General features: G+C 39.3%; 4 protein-coding genes across 7 annotated transcripts; 2 read left to right on the forward strand and 2 right to left on the reverse strand.

Moving 5' to 3' along the window:
- Positions 1-96: 96 nt before the first annotated feature.
- sav (scaffold protein salvador) lies at positions 97-2,414 on the reverse strand. Of its 2 annotated transcripts, XM_018101393.3 has the most exons (3): positions 1,553-2,400; positions 533-1,489; positions 97-451 (listed from the first exon to the last, which is right to left on the reverse strand). In XM_018101393.3, the coding sequence occupies exons 1-3, from the start codon at positions 2,209-2,211 to the stop codon at positions 397-399; spliced, it is 1,671 nt and encodes a 556-aa protein (XP_017956882.1). In that variant the 5' UTR covers positions 2,212-2,400; the 3' UTR covers positions 97-396. The 2 variants fall into 2 exon arrangements, with proteins under 2 accessions (XP_017956882.1, XP_089121379.1); XM_089265253.1 differs by having other exon boundaries at positions 533-2,414.
- A 445-nt stretch (positions 2,415-2,859) lies between these two features.
- Positions 2,860-3,962, reverse strand: ATPsynD (ATP synthase, subunit D). 2 transcript variants are annotated; one of them, XM_018101629.3, is made up of 2 exons: positions 3,823-3,962; positions 2,860-3,526 (listed from the first exon to the last, which is right to left on the reverse strand). In XM_018101629.3, the coding sequence occupies exon 2, from the start codon at positions 3,507-3,509 to the stop codon at positions 2,973-2,975; it is 537 nt and encodes a 178-aa protein (XP_017957118.1). In that variant the 5' UTR covers positions 3,510-3,526; positions 3,823-3,962; the 3' UTR covers positions 2,860-2,972. The 2 variants fall into 2 exon arrangements, with proteins under 2 accessions (XP_017957118.1, XP_089115077.1); XM_089258951.1 differs by having other exon boundaries at positions 3,743-3,852.
- Positions 3,956-4,424, forward strand: mRpL55 (mitochondrial ribosomal protein L55). The gene is made up of 2 exons (XM_018101705.3): positions 3,956-4,176; positions 4,247-4,424. Exons 1-2 carry the CDS (start codon positions 4,003-4,005, stop codon positions 4,394-4,396), a joined length of 324 nt encoding a protein of 107 aa, XP_017957194.1. The 5' UTR covers positions 3,956-4,002; the 3' UTR covers positions 4,397-4,424.
- Positions 4,425-4,591: 167 nt separating this feature from the next.
- Positions 4,592-20,714, forward strand: cdi (serine/threonine kinase). 2 transcript variants are annotated; one of them, XM_018101169.3, is made up of 8 exons: positions 4,592-5,128; positions 8,475-9,470; positions 16,026-16,147; positions 16,529-16,727; positions 16,795-16,880; positions 16,946-17,201; positions 17,268-19,039; positions 19,103-20,714. In XM_018101169.3, the coding sequence occupies exons 2-8, from the start codon at positions 9,006-9,008 to the stop codon at positions 19,974-19,976; spliced, it is 3,774 nt and encodes a 1,257-aa protein (XP_017956658.1). In that variant the 5' UTR covers positions 4,592-5,128; positions 8,475-9,005; the 3' UTR covers positions 19,977-20,714. The 2 variants fall into 2 exon arrangements, with proteins under 2 accessions (XP_017956658.1, XP_089114957.1); XM_089258831.1 differs by having other exon boundaries at positions 4,592-5,119; positions 8,465-9,470.
- Positions 20,715-21,493: the final 779 nt, after the last annotated feature.

Raw genomic sequence — 21,493 nt, forward strand, 5'->3', positions numbered from 1 at the left:
TAACAATTCAGAAATATACCTTTTCTATAACCATATGTGCACAACAGTGCCATATAATTTTATAATGGATTAATTAGTTGATTGCCTCTTGTTGGGTTTCGAATCAATTGAATATCGTATATTTAAATTGTAAATAGATTTCCATAAATATTTATATTAGTCAAAAACCAGAATTATTAAATAATTTAGTATATGCTAAGGCAAAGTCAAGCATGAGCTTTATTCACTTGAACTGCAATTAAAGACAGTTTTTCATTTCTATTCCATTCGTTTTTAGGTCGAATCATATCACAGTTTACAAACTGATTGAAATTCTTGTTAGAAGTCAAAACGAACTACCCAAGAGTTGGGTAATTTCTGGTATAACTTATAGGGTATATATTCCTGTTGCGCAGCTCATTGTAGCTTATTCTGGCCCGCAAGACGATTCTTTTCTAAGATTAAGGCACGGCTGTAAGCACAAATAAATTGGAGTTCAATAAGAATTTGCTGAGTCAACTTTTTGGCGATTCTCAAGTCATCAAACACTTACCGATAGCGCTCGTAGTAGCCAACGATTGTGCCGAGCTCTTGCTTGAAGAGTCGCACCAGCATGCTGTCGAAGCCCTCGAGCTCGGGCAGGCTGAACATATTGAACTGCAGCAAGTGATCCTTCGAGGAGTCCGCCTCTGAGTACACGGCCAACCATTTGGGTATCTCTTCGAGCAAATAGGGATTAGCTGGCACCAAGGCGTTATGAGTATGAGCAGGCGGGGAATACAACGGCGCCTCGGGCCGTATTGCCTTGGGCGGCTCAGCGGACGTGGTATAAACGTAATAGGACGTTAAGCATGGATGCTGCCTTTGGCACTGGCCGGTATACTGATTTTCGTAGTAGGTGCCATGCAGCTTGGAGACAACGCGACGCCATCCGACTGGCAAGCCCTCGCGCTCCAGCGGATGATTCCAGTGCGTGGTGTGCGCATTGTGATCAATATAGTATTTCCGACCGTGCAATGTGTACTGCGTAGCCCAGCCGGGCGGCAATGGCAGCTCTTCGCTTTCAGTCAACGACTGCTGTGAGGACACCTTTTGCAGGGCGCCGTTGCTATTGCTATCGGCAGCAGTGCCGGCAGTGGAGTTGCTAGCCGCAGGCGGCGTCAGAGGGGGCGCGTAGAGCGACTGCACGGAGCTGGAGGCGATCGGAGTGCTGCCAGAGCTTCGGCCGCGACCACTCACGCTCATCGATGCGCTTAGGGGCAGTGGTAAGTGATGGTGAAATTGTTGATGATGCACGTTCTGATGTGGATGGTGCTGATGATGTTGATGTGGATGCGTAGCGGATGATGCGGTCGTATTGCTATATATAGGAGATTCGGAGCGCTGCGACTGCGACTGCGTTACACGCATTGAAGAAACCCGATAGGGATTCTCGTATATGGGATATGAATCACTTGAATAGCTGCCTATCATATGCCCACCCAAGTGCTGCTGCTGTCCAAGTGGCGCTCTGTAAAAGTGTAAGCAAAATTGCATTAAATAAAAGCTAATTCCACATATATGTAGTAAATACCTCATGAGTGACGCATGCTGCTGCATGGGCTGATGAAGCAGCTGAGTTGGCTGTGGCATAGCAAATTGGGCTGGCCTTTGTAGCATATTAGCAAACGAGGCGCTTAGTAAGTTCTGATCGAGATCATAGCTCGGAGCACCAACTGGTTGTGTTTGTTTCTGCGTTGAATAACTACGTTGGAATCCTCTCGTGGGCGTCTGGAGCAGCGGGGAGGATTGCTGACGTCGCATACGCTCCATTTGCTCAATATTAACATAGTTGCTCTGCTGAAACTGAGTATTGGACGTTGTCGGTGGCTGCAGCGTTTGCTGATTATTATTGGTATTCAAGGGCATCTGACTTTGAGCCCGTCGCGCATGATAATAGTCCGGCTGAACATCGCTGCACGAATATGTATTGCGACTAGAGCTGGAGCTGCGCGGCTTGAATTCACAGCTAGGCGATGTGCTCGCACAGCGTTGCAGTGATTTCTTTTTGGCACGTTGATTTTGTTGGTCTGGGTAGGAGGTCCATACATTTATTACCGGTATTTCGGGCGGCGTGTCCTTCTTAACATATTTTCCCACAACGCCTTCTTTATGTGCCTGCGATTTGTCTTTGCTTCGGCGCGAAAGCATCGTCGGTTTACGATTACACAGCAAAATTGTTAAATAGTTCATGCAACGCCGACGTCGTGAATTAACTTAATTATACATATATGTATTTTTTCGTTTTCTTTCTTCTTATTTTACTGTTCACTTAACGAACTACTAATTTATGCCTAACAAAAGTATTTTGGTTCATTCGATCAGTCGATGCGCTCACATGAACGAACAGCTTAGTTCAGTTCAGTTAGTTCGACTACAAATCCTTTTGATTAAATTTACTTATTCAATAAGTAAACTTTGTACTTGAATAAATTGGACACAGCTGAGGCAACATATTGATTATATAATGTAAATTCAATTAATATATTAAATTCAAGCTAACGAATATCAATTGCTTTGCTTTTAGATTTGAAATCTTCTGATTGGTTCAAAAGCATTTTAACAGAACCCCAAATGTTAATGTTATTCTTTGTTCCTAAATTTGCTTATCGATGAATCGAAATTCGTTACGTTACTCAATGCCCAATAAATGAGATTGACGTATTCCAATAGCATACTTTATAAATAATAGAAAAAACTAAGAAAATATATATGCAAGATCACTTTATTTGCTACTGCTTTTATATCAACATGAAGCTGTCGGTTATCTTGGTTTCAACTACATTTCAACATAACGAAAGATACAATTAATCTTCAGGCAAATTGAAGATACCAAAATCGTTTCGAATTTCTTCACTTTATTTTCGATTTTAAAGATTTTTATAGCACTCCATAAATGTCAATAATTTAAATCAAAACACTTATATCATGCTGAACAAGATGCACATTTGCGCTTAATGGTGTCCATGGGCCTCAGCCTCCAGCTGCTCCTTGGATTTGTAGCCAACTTGCTCTTCTGGTGTGTGGGGCCAGAAAGTGGGTTTGTTGATGGGATCCAATGCGCTTTCGGGGAATGCATCACGATAATCTTCCATGGTCATCTGATCGTATGGTAGCAATGACTTCAAATGAGCAATTTCCTTCTGGTAATTCTGAATGCGCTGCTCAGATTCCTTCTTGTACTTGGAAATCTCGCTCTTCGATTCCTCGATTTCGCAATCAACCTGCTGGGAAACAGTGTCCTTCGGGTATGGCACGGACAACGCCTCGTATTGCTTCTGGAAGTTATCGACTAGACCAGAGACGGGAATCAATTTCTTGTAGTATGCCCAATCGATTTTTGGCGGATTCTCTGGATTGGCCAGCACGGCACGCACGTAAATGTCCGATTTTGTCTTGAAAGCACCAAAGCTGCTTTTCTGGTTAGCGGGCACACGCTCGGCCAGAGCAGACCAGTTAATCGAGGATTGAGCGATGCGGCGTGCTGCCATTATTATTATGTTCAATTCTGAAAACAGGGAAAAACGATGAGAATGGCATGGCAATGACATTAAAGTACAAAAAACTATATGTTAAGCTTTTAGAAATTTTTTTTTTTTTTTAGCTGTGCACAAAAAATTTGTTCTGCAATAATTATGTAACTTAATTGCAGCACAAAATTTTTCATAATCGCTAGTGCGAGTTTAGCACAGGACATTAGCATTTAGTTCTTCGTATGTATTACGTTCACAAAGAGAATTCCTTAGATCGTATTATACAATTTTATATAGTTTTATTTTACACACGATTTTGCACACCACTTACTTCAACAAGATAATAATTATCGAATCAGACGTCAGAAACAATCGAATATCTCTTGCCGACATCCGATTGCAAAGCAAAGAACTGACACATTTTCTACTCGCAATAACTGGTCACACTCAATGAACACATTTGGGTTATCAGCTGCTTGAAAATATTGCATTTAATAATAATATTATTAAAATGCTTAAGCTTTTACCTCAAGCATTACAACAGACGCGTGCCCTTTCATCGGCCACTGCATCAGTGACGAGACTTCATCGTTCGGTCTACTGTCGTACTTATCCGACAGTTGTTGTGCACCCTGATGGATCTACAATTAACATTCGATACCACGAGCCTCGCAAAATAATCAAAGTAATTATATAAGATGAAACATATTTTGGAGAACGATATTTACATATTTCATACATTCCATTCTGTTCAGCTGCCATTGGATTTAAGTACACTGTCCGAGGCGGAGCGTAAGTCGCGTTTGGAGGCTCGAAAGCCGCGTAAAAAGGTCAAGATCATGGACGAAGTGGAAGATAACTTTAATGCGAGAAAGTATATGAAATATATTAAAAATAAAAAATAGTTTATCATATAAATAAAGGCATTGTAAAGTTATACGTATTTATCATTACAAATAAATTTCGTTTAAATAAAATAGCAAAGTTCATAAAAATGTGTGACTGTGTTTTGTGAAGTATTTATACCAAAAAATACTGAAAGTAACCATTATTAAAATCTGAACGCATTTGACGGGGTATTTACTTTATCCAATGCGGCCACACTCGCCATGTTAATTGTTCAGATTACAGACAGAAACGGAGCTTGACGTGAGTTCGCGTCGCGACTTGTTTGTAAACGATTCGCTAGTGCAAATATAAGCACATCTAATAATGCAAAGAAATATAAAAATAGTAAGAGTTGTCGGCACTTAAAAATAAAGTTATTCAAGCATCATAAAATGCATTGTAGAAAACGTTATAGTGAAATGATGAATTGGTAGTTGTCCAATAAATCTTCATACATACCCGTATGTGTATATTTATGTGTGTGTGTGTGTGTGTTTTAGTTTACAATTGTATATAGTATGCAGTAAACAAGACGAGCGTATTATTTAGTGAAATTTTGCTTCCAACTAAATTTCGGAGTTTTGAAAACGACAACGCGCAAGAGGATTTTTGCGTTAAATTTTGTGCTTGTGTTTTCATATTAATACAATTGCAGCCAAATAGCGCAGACAGACGCATACATGTATGTGTGCATATGTATACACAGCGTACTTATTGGATTATAAAAACGAAAATAACTGGTAAATAATGTTTGCTTAAGATATTTTATCAGTGAAGAAATAAAACAAAAATAAAAACGAATTCTTTGGGTGGGACGTGTGTCGTATAGTCGTAAATATAAACATTCTTGTTTAATATGCATATGCCTGCGCTTAACAATTTTGTGAAGGCGTGTGCATTCTGTGAGTGTGTGTGCGTCAGTGTGCATGTGCATCTGTGTGTGGGTTTACATGGTACATGTTTCGTTCTCTTTTCTGCTGCATTTTCGTCGGAAGCGGTTCTGCCATAGATGATGTGACCTTTGCCTGGGACAGTACATCAATATTTCCCAATACAATTATATGCATATATAATTTGACCACAGACGAAAACTAAATATACATCTCTTTTATATGTTGAAAATATATTTTGTTTGTTTACAAATACATATTCAGAGGATTTGCTCTGGTTTTACCCCGTTATGTTGCTCCACCGCCTCTTCTGTGTACGTGTGTGTGTGTGTGCTTGTGTATGTATATGCTTGGAATGCTGTTTAATGTGGATGGCTGGCTACATGCACTTATTTTTGTAAGCAGCGGAAATGTAAAAATAACACACACACATTCTCACAATCACACCAACACAACACTCGCGCGCAGACGATGCGGACGGGGCTCAGTCTTAGTGTCTGCTATTTTCCCCAATACCAACGCTTTTTTCGTTTGGTGGAAAGCCACTTTTCAACGGAAAATGCCAATGCTGCGACAGATGTTTCACTTATTATTATGTGAATCCATTCATAGTCACACTCATACATATAAGCCAGCATTGTGTTTGTTTTCGTTGTGAGATGTTTCTGTTTTTGTGAATGTATACATACATATATACTGTACATATGTGTGCCTGCATATATGTGCATACATACATATGTCATATGTGCAGTCCCACTATTTGAAGTCAGTGATTCAGTTGGTTCTTATTGGATTTCGGATCGGTGCTAATGGACAAAAACCATTGAAATGTTTTCCAATTCGCATTTTGCTTTGCACTTGCTTTGTTAGCTGCATTCACTCGGCTTTTGCGCTTTCTTTTGTTTTCTCTGCTATGTCTTCTAGCCTAATTTATCTTCCAGTCGCCATTCTACTTGCAGTTTATGGCGAAATTAAACCAATATGTTAATTGGCGATAGATAACGAAATAGATAACATGCCGGAAAATATGGCAAAGGGTAAAAAATGGGGTATTCTGGCATTGTAAAAGCAAAAACAAAAGCAATTTTATACTCCATAAATTAAATTTGTTTTTATGAGTTTAAGTTCCTTTGTGGGCCTTGTTCCATTTTCCTTTATATTTGTTAATTTTTTTTTCACAACTCTTTGCAACGCTTTGTATACGAGTTAATCACATACAATTTACATATTGCTTTTTGTTCTTTTATTTCACTGTACAAGTTGCTGGAATTAAATCTAGCAGGGTATTAGCTGAGACATCATTTATACTTTGCTTAGATAAGAACTAACAAAGAGTGTTTTTCTGGCTAAGAAAATAGTTTCCGACTAGTCAGTTGACAAAAAAGGCTAGATCTGTACTGCGAAATTGCATTTACTGCGCCTAGAGCAGCTCAATTTGGGAATAGAAACCGATGCACACGCCGGCCAGCATGGTACAGGGTATTATTGGCAATGGCAGCCGCATTCCTGCTGATGCCTTTAAGGCATGAATTCGCTAGCTGCGCACATACCTAGGCAGCCTTGAACTTTGCATTCAATTCAATGCTATGCGCCGTCGTGCCGCAGCATTTTAGGTAAATTGAATAAAAGAAAATTGAATCATTTATCATATTTACTTTTCGATTTAGGCACTTTGTGTTAACCCTAGCGAGACAGCCAACAGAGCTCAAATGAGATACCGTTTAGTCAGCGCTAAGTGTAAGGGATCTTTCTGTTAGCTAACAGTGTTTCTTGTACTAAGCCTGACCCTAAACTGTTATATAACATAGCACTAAGTGTAAGGGATCTTTCTGTTAGCTAACAGTGTTTCTTGTACTAAGCCTGACCCTCAACGGTTATATAACATAGTAGTCGAGTCTAATAAGAATTTGGTTAACAGTATAAGTAACAGCCAATAACATCAAATAACATAGTCGTCGAGTCTAATAAGTATTCGACAACTGGAACTATTTCGATTGCTGGCAAAATTTTGTATTCCCAATTTGTAGATTTGCTAGGCTATTTTTTCTGCTACTATCTTATCGGCAATTCGCTGATAAAAAGGTGCAAATCAAATTGCTAGCTTGTATTGCTGTTGTTGTCGTTGTTGTTGTTATTTTGTTTATTTGTTGATAATTTTTTCTATTTCTTTTTATGATTAGAACGGAATAGTAACAACAACGTTGTTATGTCATCATTAATCAGGCAGGCGGTTAGCTAACATTCTTTTCCAACTTCTGGAAAATTTTAGCATTTATTGCCATTGTAAATCTAAAATATGCTACTCAAAGTCAATGGCACAAAAAAAAAAAAATGCTTTACGTAGATTGTTAGCAATGTTTATTTTTATCAGCATTAAAAACGTTAAAATGAACGTGTGTTTAATCGCAATAAAACGAGTGTTCTTATCAAAAGCAAACAGCTCTAAATTTACTCTGCACAAATTGTACACATGAAATTACTAAATAAATAAGTTAATGACACGTGAGAGTGCTTCAGCAGGGAGTGCCGGACTTGTGGATACTCTCAACAGTATGCGAAACTGGTATTTGAACCATCAAAAGCTTTTTTGTATGCAAACACAAATAACTATGTATGTATATGCGAAAAAACATTCAAGCACACGCACACGCACACGCACACACACACACACATAAGCACGTGCCTATTGGGATTTGCTATGGGAAATTAATTGCTGAATAGCTTGTGTTCCAGTTGGACTTTGCTAATCAGAATTTTTGTTGTATGATAACGACATGCAGATGTGTGTATCTGTCAGGTGTCACATGTGCCTATAGCCTATAGACTTGTTTTTGCAAATCTGGGAGGTTGCGGGGGGAGGTAATCATAAACAAAAATGTATAAAATCTGTATTTTTAGAGTGTAAATTAAAATGCCTTCGCTCAAAATATAAAATATAAATAATAAGGGAATGAGTTGAGATTATATGCATACATATGTATGTAGCTCATAAGACTTACTAGATGTTATGCCATAATAATTATAATTTAAGCTCGATATCGAATATTTAAAAAAGATAAGAAAGATAAAAATCAACCACCAATTAGAAGCTATATGGGTGAAATTGGGCCTGACTACTATCAGTTTGTTAAATATGTTAAATAGTTATAATTATTACTTTACTAAATTGTATATTCATTCTTCTTTCTTCCACAGAATTGCAAAGCGCTTCCGATTCCAAAATCTTCCAACAAGATTGTGCCAAACGGGAAATTCACTTGAAAATATCAGAGTTGCTGGAGTTTCTCGTCATTTTTAATTATCCCAAATTTTCGTTTTCCGTTCGATTTTCATATCCTTATTTATATAGATACCAATAGGTTTTTTTTTTTTTTTTTTTTTTTTTTCTTGTCTCGAAAGTTTGTTAAATGATTTGGCCAAATAGGTATAAGAAATTGGTGAGCCTCAATAAGAGAAAGTAAATAGGTAAAAAATTTAAGCGCCCAACATAAAACATTGAGGATATTCCGCAATCGCGTTAAGGCTCAGTCGCCGCATCCCTCGAATCGTGGCCAATGTAATTTCAGCAGAGCTACGCAGCTTTTAAGAGCTGCCACTAATCCAAGGCCTACTTCAGCAGATCCTTACCCACCTGCCAACAGCAACAACAACAACAGAAACAACAACAGCAAACGCAACAACAACATCGAGCAGAAGAGCCAACACATCTAACAAAAATACGTCATAGCTGATAATAATGAATCTAAACCAACACAGTGGACCTGGTCCCCCAGAGAGCAGCACCACTACCACCACCACCACCAGCAGCAGCAGCAGCAGCACCAGCTGCAGTAGCAACATTAACAACAACACTAATAATATTCATAACAAGTCTTGTGATCAAGTGGACGCATCGCCGAATCTGTGGCGAGACAGCAGCACATCGGGCATGTGCTCAGTGTCTCATAGAGTTGGCGAGCCGACGGCCGAGCTGTCAGCGGGCGGGCTCAGCAATAGTGTTATTAACAACACCAATTGGAGTACTAAAAGCACCAGCCACGACCATCCACCGCCGACATCTGTTATGCGGACAATATCATCGGACCGCCTGGTCACTGGGTCCTCATGTCGCGCTCTACGTACTGCCGTCTCCGCATTATATTCTGTCGACGACTTTGTTAAGGAGAAAATCGGCTCAGGGTTCTTCTCGGAAGTGTACAGGGTAAGTACGAAACTATAAGTTAACACTCTTATAGACTGAAACCAGATGTTAAACTAATTACATTGATGTTTTTGAGAAGCCCTTTGACAATAAGTGAGAGCTCTCAAGTTGGGAGTGTCCGACTATGAAATACCCATTCTAATAAACTAACACTAAAGAAGAAACATGACAGCACTTCATTAAAAGGTACAGGGTATACAAATACAAAGACAAATTTCACGCATTATATTTTTTTGATGGCCATTGATAGATGATTCACTTCATTTGTTGAATTTCATAAGTGAAATTAGTTATTTTTAGGCCTTTTATATGATAATAATAAGTGAAGAAAACCATATAATGAATTTAATTTATGCTTTCTAATGCCTCGAATAGCCAAATGCCGCAGACAATATTCGCGTGCGAATTTCTCAATGCATCTTATAAATAATATTGCTGTGCAGGCAGCAGCAGTCCATTGCCTCTTATGGCATTTAGTTTTTACCATTGTGTGGGTATGTTTTTCTCTTCCAGTTACGCATAGACTAATTAACAACATGCTGTGTGACGCTGGCTAAGTAGTTGTATTGTCTGGAGTGCGTTCACTTCACATCTTGCAGTATGATTCCAAATTTCCCCAAATAACTGTAGTAGAAGTCGTTACACTACTTATATCTGGTACTAATAGTTTGAAAAGATTTGGTAATGAATTTCTGATTTTCATATAATAAACAAATGAAAAATGTCATAAATGTTATTTATAGTAGCCAGGAATAATTAGTTACCAACTAGGGCCTTTGACTTACTAGTATAGCTGGCGTAGGTTTTGTATAGCCTATAATAAATTACATTTCTGTATTGTCATAAATGTTACAGTTAATCATAGCACTTCAGAGCATGGCCCATTGTCGAATCAAATTATATTTTTTATTATAATGATAAGGCATTCAAATTTAAAAAATGCCTATCGATCGATCGTCTTGCTACGTGCTAGGCCTTACGTGTGTATATCATGCGGAAATTAAGCGCAAACTACACGAGTTGCATTAATGCCAAGCACAATTAGGCAAGTTTTGGAATTGAGTTCAGGGTTTCAGATACTAGCGACATTTTTATGCAAATAGATGGGAGTTGAGTAGAGTGTAAAAAAATCTAACAACTGTATAAGAGATATCCCGTATACCATAATGTGGCATTATATGATGTAGTACATCATTTTTATATTGTTCAATAGGGTGACTTACTTTGGTAATTATCGATTATCTGGCAAGTCTAAGCTCGGTATTTTTGTTGCTTTAATGAAAGACTTAAGGTTCAAGTTTTAAATATGATCCCTCAAATTGAAGAAAACAAATAATTTCCCATGTTATATTTATGTTAGACGTTTATGGAGCTTATGTTAACGATTTCCGTTTAAGCGTGTTTATTTGGGTGTTTAGTGGTATTAGGGTATGACAGAGTCGGGCATTCCTATTGATCTATTTAAATTGAATGCCGTAAAGTGTTTACAGTTAGTCTGTTAGTGGAGTTGTCAAATCGAGTTCGAGCACAAAACGCAACAAAAATTGAAAGGAAAATACATTTGCATAACAAATAACAGAGTTTGGCAAAAAATGGTAAAAATATTTAACGCACTAATCAGCCGGCAAAAACACTTTCAATAACAAAAGCGAAGCTCGATAACACCGCATTGAAAACTGAAAACTGAAAACTGAAAATTGAAAACAAAACAAAACAAAGGCAACAAATGGCGCGGCGATCGAAAGTCTGTTAAAGGCTTATATAATATGGTATAACCACACGTTATAGATCAGTAGTACCGTAATCGTTTGTTATGGCCGGCCGTTGCCAATGCTTTGTTTTAAGCTTGGATCTGCATATTTATACTGTAATTGAAATATATGTAGCAAATATTTACACATGTTTATCAAAGAAGAAATCACATTATGCATCGGCGTGGCGTGGCCTTGCCCGGCATTAGCATATAAGATCAAATGTCTTGTGTTTTAGGTAAGACGCAGTGTTGCCCAAGATCCTATAAATTTCACAATGAATTGGGAATTTCATCCGTGGTCCGCTGCCACTGCCAGACACCCACAAATATTATCTATTTCGGTTCTACGCGCGCCCCACGTCGCGTGCTAAAAGCCACAATTTCTTCGTTTGCCTACAAATTTTCAATAAATTTGTGAATGTGCCAAAAAATAAACATTTTGTTGTTGCTGCGGTCTTTTTTAATAATTTTTATGAGACAGCAAGAGGGCAGCGGGCGGGTATGCTCGACCAGGGGATACCTTCGCTTATATTTTTGCCATAGCAGAAGCGTTCTATCGAGCTGTAATCTTGACTCATATTGGAAAATTTGAGATGTTGATTAGAAACGACTTAAAGATACTCTTCACCAAGCGTCTGTTTAAGAGAGATTCTAATTAGAAATTTATGGTTAAGACTCCAACCAATATACTCGTTACACTTTCAGTGGAGAGGCAGAACAACTCAATTTGTGACTCAAGCGCACACTCAAAAAGTGTGAAATGTAATAGAGATCTCAACATGAAATTCACGAAACTCCCCCCCACACGAAAATGAGGTTCGCTCAACATGAAAAGTAATTTCTTGTGAAGTGCTCTGACTTCTTCAACAATATATTGTACATATGATAAGCTTAAACATTTAATCAACAATATTTCAAATATTTCTTTCTTTTTGCTTTTCTAACACAACACAACAACAGCAAAAACAGAAGCAAAGGCAATTGATACATACTTTCTTTTTTCTCGACACGCAATAATTAAAAGAAAAAACTTAATGAATCAAAAACAAAAAAAACAACAAAAATATTCGTGTATGGGAAGTGGGGGTACGTCGGTTATTGTACTTTATGGAGGTCTCATATATATATATATATATATATATATAAATTGTATTTATATGTATATGTATATAGATATTATGGATAATTTATTGCCACGAGCTTAAAAAAAAAAAAAAAAAAAAACAAAGTGAAGAGCCAAGCTCAGCGCAAACAACTCCAGTTCAAACTCTTAACAATAAATATTATTTTCTCACATTTGAAATGTGAAATGTGAAATTGAATGAGCTCTGAAGCGCAGCTTAGCTGTCTGTGGCATGCCTCTTGCCAACGGCCCGAACTGTGCAGCCAACTGTATTTATATGTGTATGTGTGTGTGTGTGTGTGTGTGTAACTCATCTTGAATGGGGTAAAAAGCAATTATTTATTTCTTATTTTGTTACTGCCTGTTGCAGCATTTCACTTTTCTATGTTTTCGATGTTACAGTTAACAAGTGAGATATATTGCCAAAAAAACAAACGAGTTTTTTCTACCTTGAACTCTATTGAAAGCGGAAAATATTGACTCGAATGTATACAGAGAGAGAGAGAGAGAGAGAGAAGGGGGAACGGAAGACAATGGAGCTGGAGATTTATTGATTACTTATTTATAGTTCATATACATATATTTTAGTGTATCCTTTAAATTATCGATCTCTATTAAAATCGATATACAGCTTTAGCTGAAGACTCGCACAAGAATACTCATCATAGTTGAAGATATTTATATAAGTATATCTGTTAATAGATTAGCTAAAAATTGGTCAGGCACCACTGGACAAAGTACAGGGTAGTTCTTAGCCTAATCATACTCGACGTATGCCATAGAGGCAAAGTTTTCGAGCAATACTGTATGACAAATTGGGCATGACTCAAGTAAACGTAATGTTAATTGGTTTATAAAAGTATCCGAACTATGCGTGACAGATTTGCTGACTCAAGTCTTAATACCCTGTACGAAAATGCCGACAACTACTTAGCAACGTAGTCAAAAAGTACTTCAAGGCGGCATTTGATTCACTTAACAAGAAAACAGATTATGGCTAATAGATTAAGTAAAAGCCTTAATCTGAAGAGCAAATTGCCAATGATATGAGATGTACATACATACATACACACGTGAGCATTTACTTGTTAACAAAGGGGACAGCAAAGGGGAACAAAAAACGAAAAACCGTTTAGCCATCGTCATACTTGCGTCGCATACACTTGCTTCAAAGAGATTGTTGGCTGTGGCTTGGAGCTCACTTTGGCGTTGATGAGTTGCACAACTTGGAGTAGTGGAAGCATGTCCAAAACGACGAAAAGCAAGTTGAACGTCTAGATACAGATACTAGAGACTGGAGGCAACGCGAAAAAATAGAAAGAAAGCAAACTGGGCCAAATTCCATTCTGGTCGGACGAATGGCTAACTGTTTAGTTTTGCTAATGGTTACGACCTCAATCAACTGCTCAGAACTGGGCAACGGTAGCGACACTACTCGACGATCTTCTTTTCAAATACTGGTCTACAGAAACAAATACATACATATACATATATATAGATTTAGTTGTATGCACATACCATTAAATATTTATAATTATAGAACCCTGCATCAAGAGTTAGCGGTAATGAAACTTGTTATGAGAAAAAGCATTACTTAAATTGAAATAATACATATAAATGGAGAAAATAGAATTACAGTGAATGAGCCAGTGGGGCGCAAGCGACTACATAATACTCGTTTATGGCCCACCAAAACCACTAAATTCAGTAAACAATAGAGAGTTGTAGAGTAAACAAAGCAGAGCAGCTTAACTCAAGCGCTAAAACTAGCCGAGCTGGAACTACTCTGAAAACAGCTTAGAATACCTCCAATATTCATATATATTCATATAAATATTGATGGTACAGTAATAGGGGGCTTAAATAGATAAGAGAAGTGCATACAGGAGTTTATATGGAGTGATGGACAGTTATATTTAAAGGACTTATATATAGATTATATTATACTAGTAGAGCCTAAGCAGTTTATATTGAGAAGTACATATATAGAGGGTCCTATGCAGACTTTTATATAATCAGAAGGACATAGATGAGAATACATATATGGATTCTTGCACTTAGTACTAAATACAATATACATATATACCTCTGTATACTTATTCTTTGAAAACATGTCAAGTATATATACATATATTAAGCATCTATATACATATGTGGCTAAAACGAACATATCTAAAATAAAGTAATCTAATCGATCCATAATCTAATCTTATTGAACTAAAGTAAAATAATGATTATGAGATGAAATAGGTGTAAAGTACCCCTCTACTCCAGTGTATATTCCAATTTTTAGGTCTCTCTATTCCCAGCTGCAAGCTTCATTTAAATAGACAAACTCTAGATAAGGCCAGGAATATAAATATATCTATATACCTTTTAAGATAAGAATGCCAATGAAAAGTAATTTTGGCGAATATAAAATATGTCACGTCTGTATGTAGACCGTCGCGAGCCAATATACCCATTTGGTCATAGGAAACGTAGGGCCAGGAAACGTTTGAGCAATGCAGTTGATTGCCACAGAACGCAAATGTGATTATTTGACATTATGTTTTACCATTTCATTAGTGAAATGACTTCAATGAGATGTTATACGAAATTTGCTTTGTGCAGCGACTTAAATATATATATATATATATATGTATATAAAAAACATGTTCAAACGAAAATCAAGTTGAAATCGTATTAAATATTTGTTAACAGCAAAGCAAAATTGCATGTGGAAATAGTTAACAACAGAAAAATGAAAGAAAAACAAAAAATAATAAACTAAAGAGCTGGCGATGCGATGCAATCGATTTGAAGCGTGGTCAATGCCGCCATATGAAACTCGTTTGGCCATTTGGGAATATCCCCCCAAATGAGACGAGCAGAGCTGCAGGCAGCCAGCCAACTAGCCTAGCCAGGCTGCAACTGAATTGTACAGCAGGCGGGTTTTATTTGACTTTTTCTGCCGCTTTTCGTAACCTGCTGTCAGGTTCGCTTCAGATGGACGTCTCGGGCGTTCGTTCGACTGGTTTTCGAAGCTGTTGTTAACTTTACTGCTCAATTTTGGTTTTTGGCTGTTCAAAAAGGATGTGTTTTTGTTTTTTTGTTTTTGTTTTTTCTGTCGAGTTGCGGCATTTGGCGACGTCTTGTTGTTTTTTATTTCCGCAATGGCCATTCCTCGACGAGTTGAAAGTGAAAACTATGAGCATAGCATGAGCAAACAAGTGTTTAAGTAACAGCCATTGCCATCACCCTATTCAAAAATGTCCACATGCGATGCGTTATGCCATCAGAGAGGCTTATCAATTGCCTAGCCGTAGAGCTGCCTGCTTTATCGGTGACTTTTCAGCAAGTTCTGAATGCATCTTCCAGCTGAAGATCTCGAATTCTTTGCTTAGATACTATATATTCTCTATGTAAGCTGAAGCAGTTTCCATATGACATACATATATTGATATTGATATTAAGTGGAAGAGTCATATAACTGAAATATATTTATTTTATTTGATTCGCTGTTGTTAATTATTTTCCTATTACATTAGTCTTAAATATTTTTATTTAGTTATTAAATTTTGCCAACAGCTGCACTCCTATTTTCATGAGCACAGCTGTGTTTATATCTATGTAATGCATCTTTATGAAATATATATAATTAATAATCGTTTCATGCTGCCTCTTCTGCATTATTTAGGTCACTCATCGCACAACTGGACAGGTGATGGTGCTGAAAATGAATCAATTGCGCGCCAATCGACCGAACATGTTGCGGGAAGTGCAGTTGCTTAATAAATTATCTCATGCTAACATACTGAGGTGAGTGCTCTAATACCCTGGACCACTGTGCAATGCTCATTAGGGGGCATGCGGTTTTGTAACTCCCAATTAACGTAAGAGACTGAAGGCGTTGCTGCACTAGAGTAAATATACAACTTGTTTAGCTTCTATTAATCAGCTTCAGCAAATGATATGCTGTCGATCAGACTTCTTCACTGACAGTATTTTCGGTCTAACTGTCCGTCTGTCTTAAGGCTAATCGATCAATTTATTTCATTATAAATGAGCGTATATATTAAATATAGTAATATAAAACTCTAATCTGATCCAATCTAATCTAAACTTAATCTGAGCAGTTTCCTGTTTTTCATATATATAGTTTATTTCACATAATAATTCCCTTCCTCAACTCCTTTCTAGCTTCATGGGCGTGTGTGTGCACGAGGGACAGCTGCATGCCCTGACGGAATACATCAACGGCGGCTCACTTGAGCAGCTCCTGGCCAACAAGGAGCTGCCTCTCAGCGCCGCACAGAAAGTAAGACTGGCCCTTGGTATATCGAGAGGAATGACTTATTTACACGATGCGGGCATTTTCCACAGAGACTTGACCAGCAAGGTAGGCTTGCATTGAGCATAACAGCCAACTAGAGCTGTAATTAACAAGTTGATTTCGTCTCTCATAGAACGTGCTTGTACGCCATCTGGCAGATGGCCAATACGAAGCTGTTGTCGGTGACTTTGGATTGGCAGCTAAGATTCCAGTGAAATCGTAAGTTCAAAAGTTCTTTCAATCTCAATATGCTTTAATTAACTAAGTTTTTTATTTACTTGCAGCGGGAAGACACGCTTGGAGACAGTTGGCTCGCCGTACTGGGTCAGTCCGGAGTGCTTGAAGGGCCAGTGGTACGATCAGACGAGCGACGTATTTTCATTCGGCATCATTCTGTGTGAGATCATTGCGCGCATCGAAGCCGATCCCGACCTGATGCCGCGTACAGCCTCGTTTGGCTTGGATTACCTGGCCTTTGTCGAGCTCTGTCCCATGGACACTCCCCCTGTATTCTTAAGGCTGGCCTTCTACTGTTGTCTAGTAAGTACTCAAGATGTGCTGTGAGTGAAGAAATGAGTGAAGCTAACATTTCCCCTCTCATTGCAGTACGATCCGAAAAGTCGACCCACTTTCAGCGATGCGACTAAGAAGCTGACACTACTTCTAGAGAAGTGCGAACAGGAGTCGAGGTGCGCGAGTCCGATGAGCTCGCTGGAGCTGATCAATTGCTCGCCGATCGGCAGTGATATAGAGAGCGCAATCCCATTGGCCAACACGGCGTCGTCGACTGTCGAAAACATATTTACAGCGCCGGCAGGTGTGCTGACACCGCGTTGCCAGCGTGACGTGGATGAGGATGGGTTTCGATTTCCCAGTACCGGAATTAGCTGTAAATCAGCCTCGGCCGCTATGCCGGGCACGCCCAACTGGTTGGCCGACAGTGCCGAATATGACGACGAGCATATTTTGAAGTCGCGCGTTCGCCGCGCCACACAGAAACTAGAAGCTGAAATTCTGCTTCATCGTCGTTCGCTCAGCGAGAACATAATACACTTTCCGCTGCATACGTCGCCCAGTGACAAGGCGCGATGTCATCAAATGCAGCGGCAGCGATCCTCGACGCACTCGCCGACGCCGCCGCGACAGGTGGGCGACCCGCAAACGGCGACGGTCCTTTTACCAACGACAACGGCAACAACAACAACAACGAAACTGTCGGATTCACCATTGATAATTCCACTGGTGCCGGCGGTCTTGACGCTGCGCAAAGTCGGTGAAACAATGTGCCTTAAAGATCCGCAATACAAACCAACGACAACGAAGGACCCCAACGGGGTGAAACCGAATCCATTTACGGCGCTGGCGCAGCTCCGCGGCGTCAAGAAGATACTGGGCGCCAATCCAAAGACATACGCAGCGGGCGTGGGCGATTTGTTCAGCTCGTGCTTTGAGATGACGGCGCCGTTTTTCAAGGAGCTCGTCGCAATGCAAGCCAAAGGTGTGACCGCAGGCGCGGAGCTTGAGCCCAATGCGAGCGGTGCGCCACCAACAGCCAGCTGTACCGAACCAAAGAGTCTACCAGCATCCCCGCAGCTAACGCGTAAATACAGCGCCATCGAACTGAAGTTGCCTCAGCGAAGCAGCAATGCTGCCAGTGTAGCCGCCAGTGAAGCTAGTGAAGCGCCGGCAGCGACTGCGCTTCCCACACCAGTCCTGACCGACATCGACGACTGCGACTATTGCAACTCAGAGGGCGAAGATCTGGACGGCGGTGGCAATTGCGCGGACGCTGAATCGAGCAGCGACGACAGCGCCGTCCGTCCCGCGGCAATGCCGGTGGCGCGCAAGTACCGCGCCAACTCCCTCTACACGCACCCGCTTTTTCGAGGCAGTAGCGGCACTATTATGAAGTACAGCAATAGCGAGCTTGAGGTGGCGACCTTGCTGAAGACAAGTAATTCCGCCAATACATTAACGTCATTGAATTTAACCACAACTGATATGATTTCGGGCAATAATCAGGTTGAGTACGGCGGTAACGAGTTGTCCCAGAGTAGTTTATCGGAAAAGGATGCTGCCTCGAAATCCCCCCCACCCGAAGAAATCCCAGCCACTAACCCTGCACCCACAGACTTTGAGCTAAATGGACTGAAAAACTCGTGCGACCTGCTGCCGACCAAACGAAATTTGACCCGGCGCGACTCCATCGAAAGCGGCTTCTTCTCGTGCTTCAACGAGGAGTCGGATGCAGCTACCACAAACACCAGCTACACGCGGCAGCTCTGCGGCATCGGCTCGCTGGTTGTTGGCAGTGGCAGCAGCAGCAGCTGCTGCTACGACCAATTGAAATCATTGAACTTGGCTAGTAATAAACTAAAGTGAGTGCGCCTAAGGTATTTGCCGGCAGTAAAAATATTAATCAATTTGTATTTCGTTTGCAGTGATAAATTGGCCAGCCTGTGTCGATGCTGCTATTATGCAACGCCTTCATCGACTAGCGCAATGGTGGCTGCTGCTGCCGTCACGCCACAGCAGCATCACAGCGACTCGCCCACAGCGTCGTCGTCCGTGCTGTTTATCGATAACGAGGCGACAGCCATCACAGGTGGCGGCAATACATCGTCGTCGACAGCGCTCGACTCGACGGACGAGCTGGACGCCGAAATTATGGCGCCGCCCACGCATCATCGACGTTACACCTGTCACCATTCGCTGGTGGGCGGCGACTCACAGATGACGGCGACGACAGCTGGCCTAATCAATCGATTGGCACTTGATTCCGAGATACACTCGCTGCTGCAGCGCAGTCCGTTTGCCACCAATCAATTGCTGTACTGCAAGAATCGCACTTCCTCGATCTACACGGACAGCTCGGATGACATCAGCTCGGACTCGCTGCTGTGGGACGATCGTTCCTTTACCGCATTGCCGACCACGCGGTCCGCACAGATAGCAAAAATTGTCGAGTACTTTGAGAGGAAACGGCAGGAATCATTGCCCGCTTCAATGTGCAATCGCAATGGCAACGGCACTGTGGCAGCTGCTGTGGCTGCCTCAGCGCTGGGGTCCAACTATCTGTCGTATGATTCGCATAGGTATTCGGACTTTAAGCGGCACCTGAGTCCCGACTCGATTTGTTTCGAGCTGGACAAGAAGCCGCAACAACAGCGCATTATGGTCTGTGAGGGAGCTGTTAAATCCAAATTATCCATTTTCGACAAGAAAAAGCAACAGCAGCAACACCAACAACATCAGCAACAGCAGCAGCAGCAGCAACAGCAACAACAATCAATGGGAAATGGACAAGGTGGTTAGCCATATTCGTTAGAACATCATGTTTTATCTTTCTTAAGCGATTTTCATAATGTTGGGAGTTTTTTAATTTTAATCTCGGGATTGTGTATAGGAAAATTTCTTTAACATTTGAGAGCTGAATCAGAATATATCAGAGCTTGCACACGAATTATCTAGTGGTATAGAATTATGGTACTCCACTCTATCTGTCTCTCTGTGTCTGGTTTCCAATTCAATTACGATCATTGTTTCACCGATTAAATGTTAGCACCACATTACTACTATTTAACATACATACAGATAAAGATATATTTTTATAATAGAACTAGAATTTAACAATATTTAGGCCCTTTCAAATCATCGCATCGTTGTTCCCCAAATAGTATGTATAAATTTATTCTGATTTCGGAACATTTTTTCTAATACTTTGTACTGGTTCCTAGTCCTATTTAATTTATAAATTTATGTTACAGATTTATGCAAATATAGTAAATAATTATACATATACATATAAACATATACATATATATATATATATCTGTCTATTCAATTGAGAGAAAAGTATTTATTTACATTAATTTAGACGCATAAGACTTCCAAAAACAAAAAACAAAGAAAGGCATTGCTGTTATAATTATATGTACATATGTATGTATATCTCTACATATTTGTATTTCATATATCTGCGATCTATTTCAATGGGTCGCACTAAGAGTATATATATAATAAAATAAATGTATAAAAAAAATACAAAACAAAGGCATGCAAAACATACATATAACAAAATACACAATAGTCTTCATTAGGCATATCTCTTTGATTCCGTTTCCTCAGACTTGACTTGGTAGGTATTACCAATCGACGCCAATTTAATACTTAAGATCTGTCTTCCTTGACAAATCAATCGAGTTCAATTATATTACAGTTTAAGTAGATGCAACAGATATTATAAGATATTATTAGCAACTTTAAGATTAACATATGTATTACAAATCCAGTGCGTTTTTGTACATATGTATGTATGTAAGTATAAATGTATGGGTGTATGATGTATGTTTTAACATTTCGATATATACGTTGGATCTGGGTACAGTGCAATTTAGAGTATATGTATATGCTTAGGCATATATTACAAAAAATATGAAAAATTCATACTCAATTAGACTATATAAATTTGTAATAATTTAAATATTGTAATTGTAATTGTCTATTTCAATTGATTTGAAGAGCCTCCATTTATAGCTGTCAAGTATACGATCAGTTGATTTTAAATTCATGGTGTATTGAATATATACGTATATAGAAGAGCTATCATTATCAATTTAATAGCACACGTAAGACTGAGTCTAATTTTTTTCGATTTCATGTGCTAGATTCTTAAGAAATAGCAAAAATGAAATGGAAGTCATACTGTCTACATAGCATAAGATGTTTGAGGTGTATAAGATGTATATAAATATAAGTAAGAGTAATACAAGCATATGTAATTGAACACTAAAATCGTCCAAGTGAGCAAAGTAGATCATCACCATCCATGG

The sequence above is a fragment of the Drosophila navojoa genome, chromosome 2 (genome assembly GCF_054131105.1).
Source record: "Drosophila navojoa isolate 15081-1374.11 chromosome 2, UAZ_NAV_1.0, whole genome shotgun sequence".
In the NCBI taxonomy this organism is placed as follows: Eukaryota; Metazoa; Arthropoda; class Insecta; order Diptera; family Drosophilidae; genus Drosophila; species Drosophila navojoa.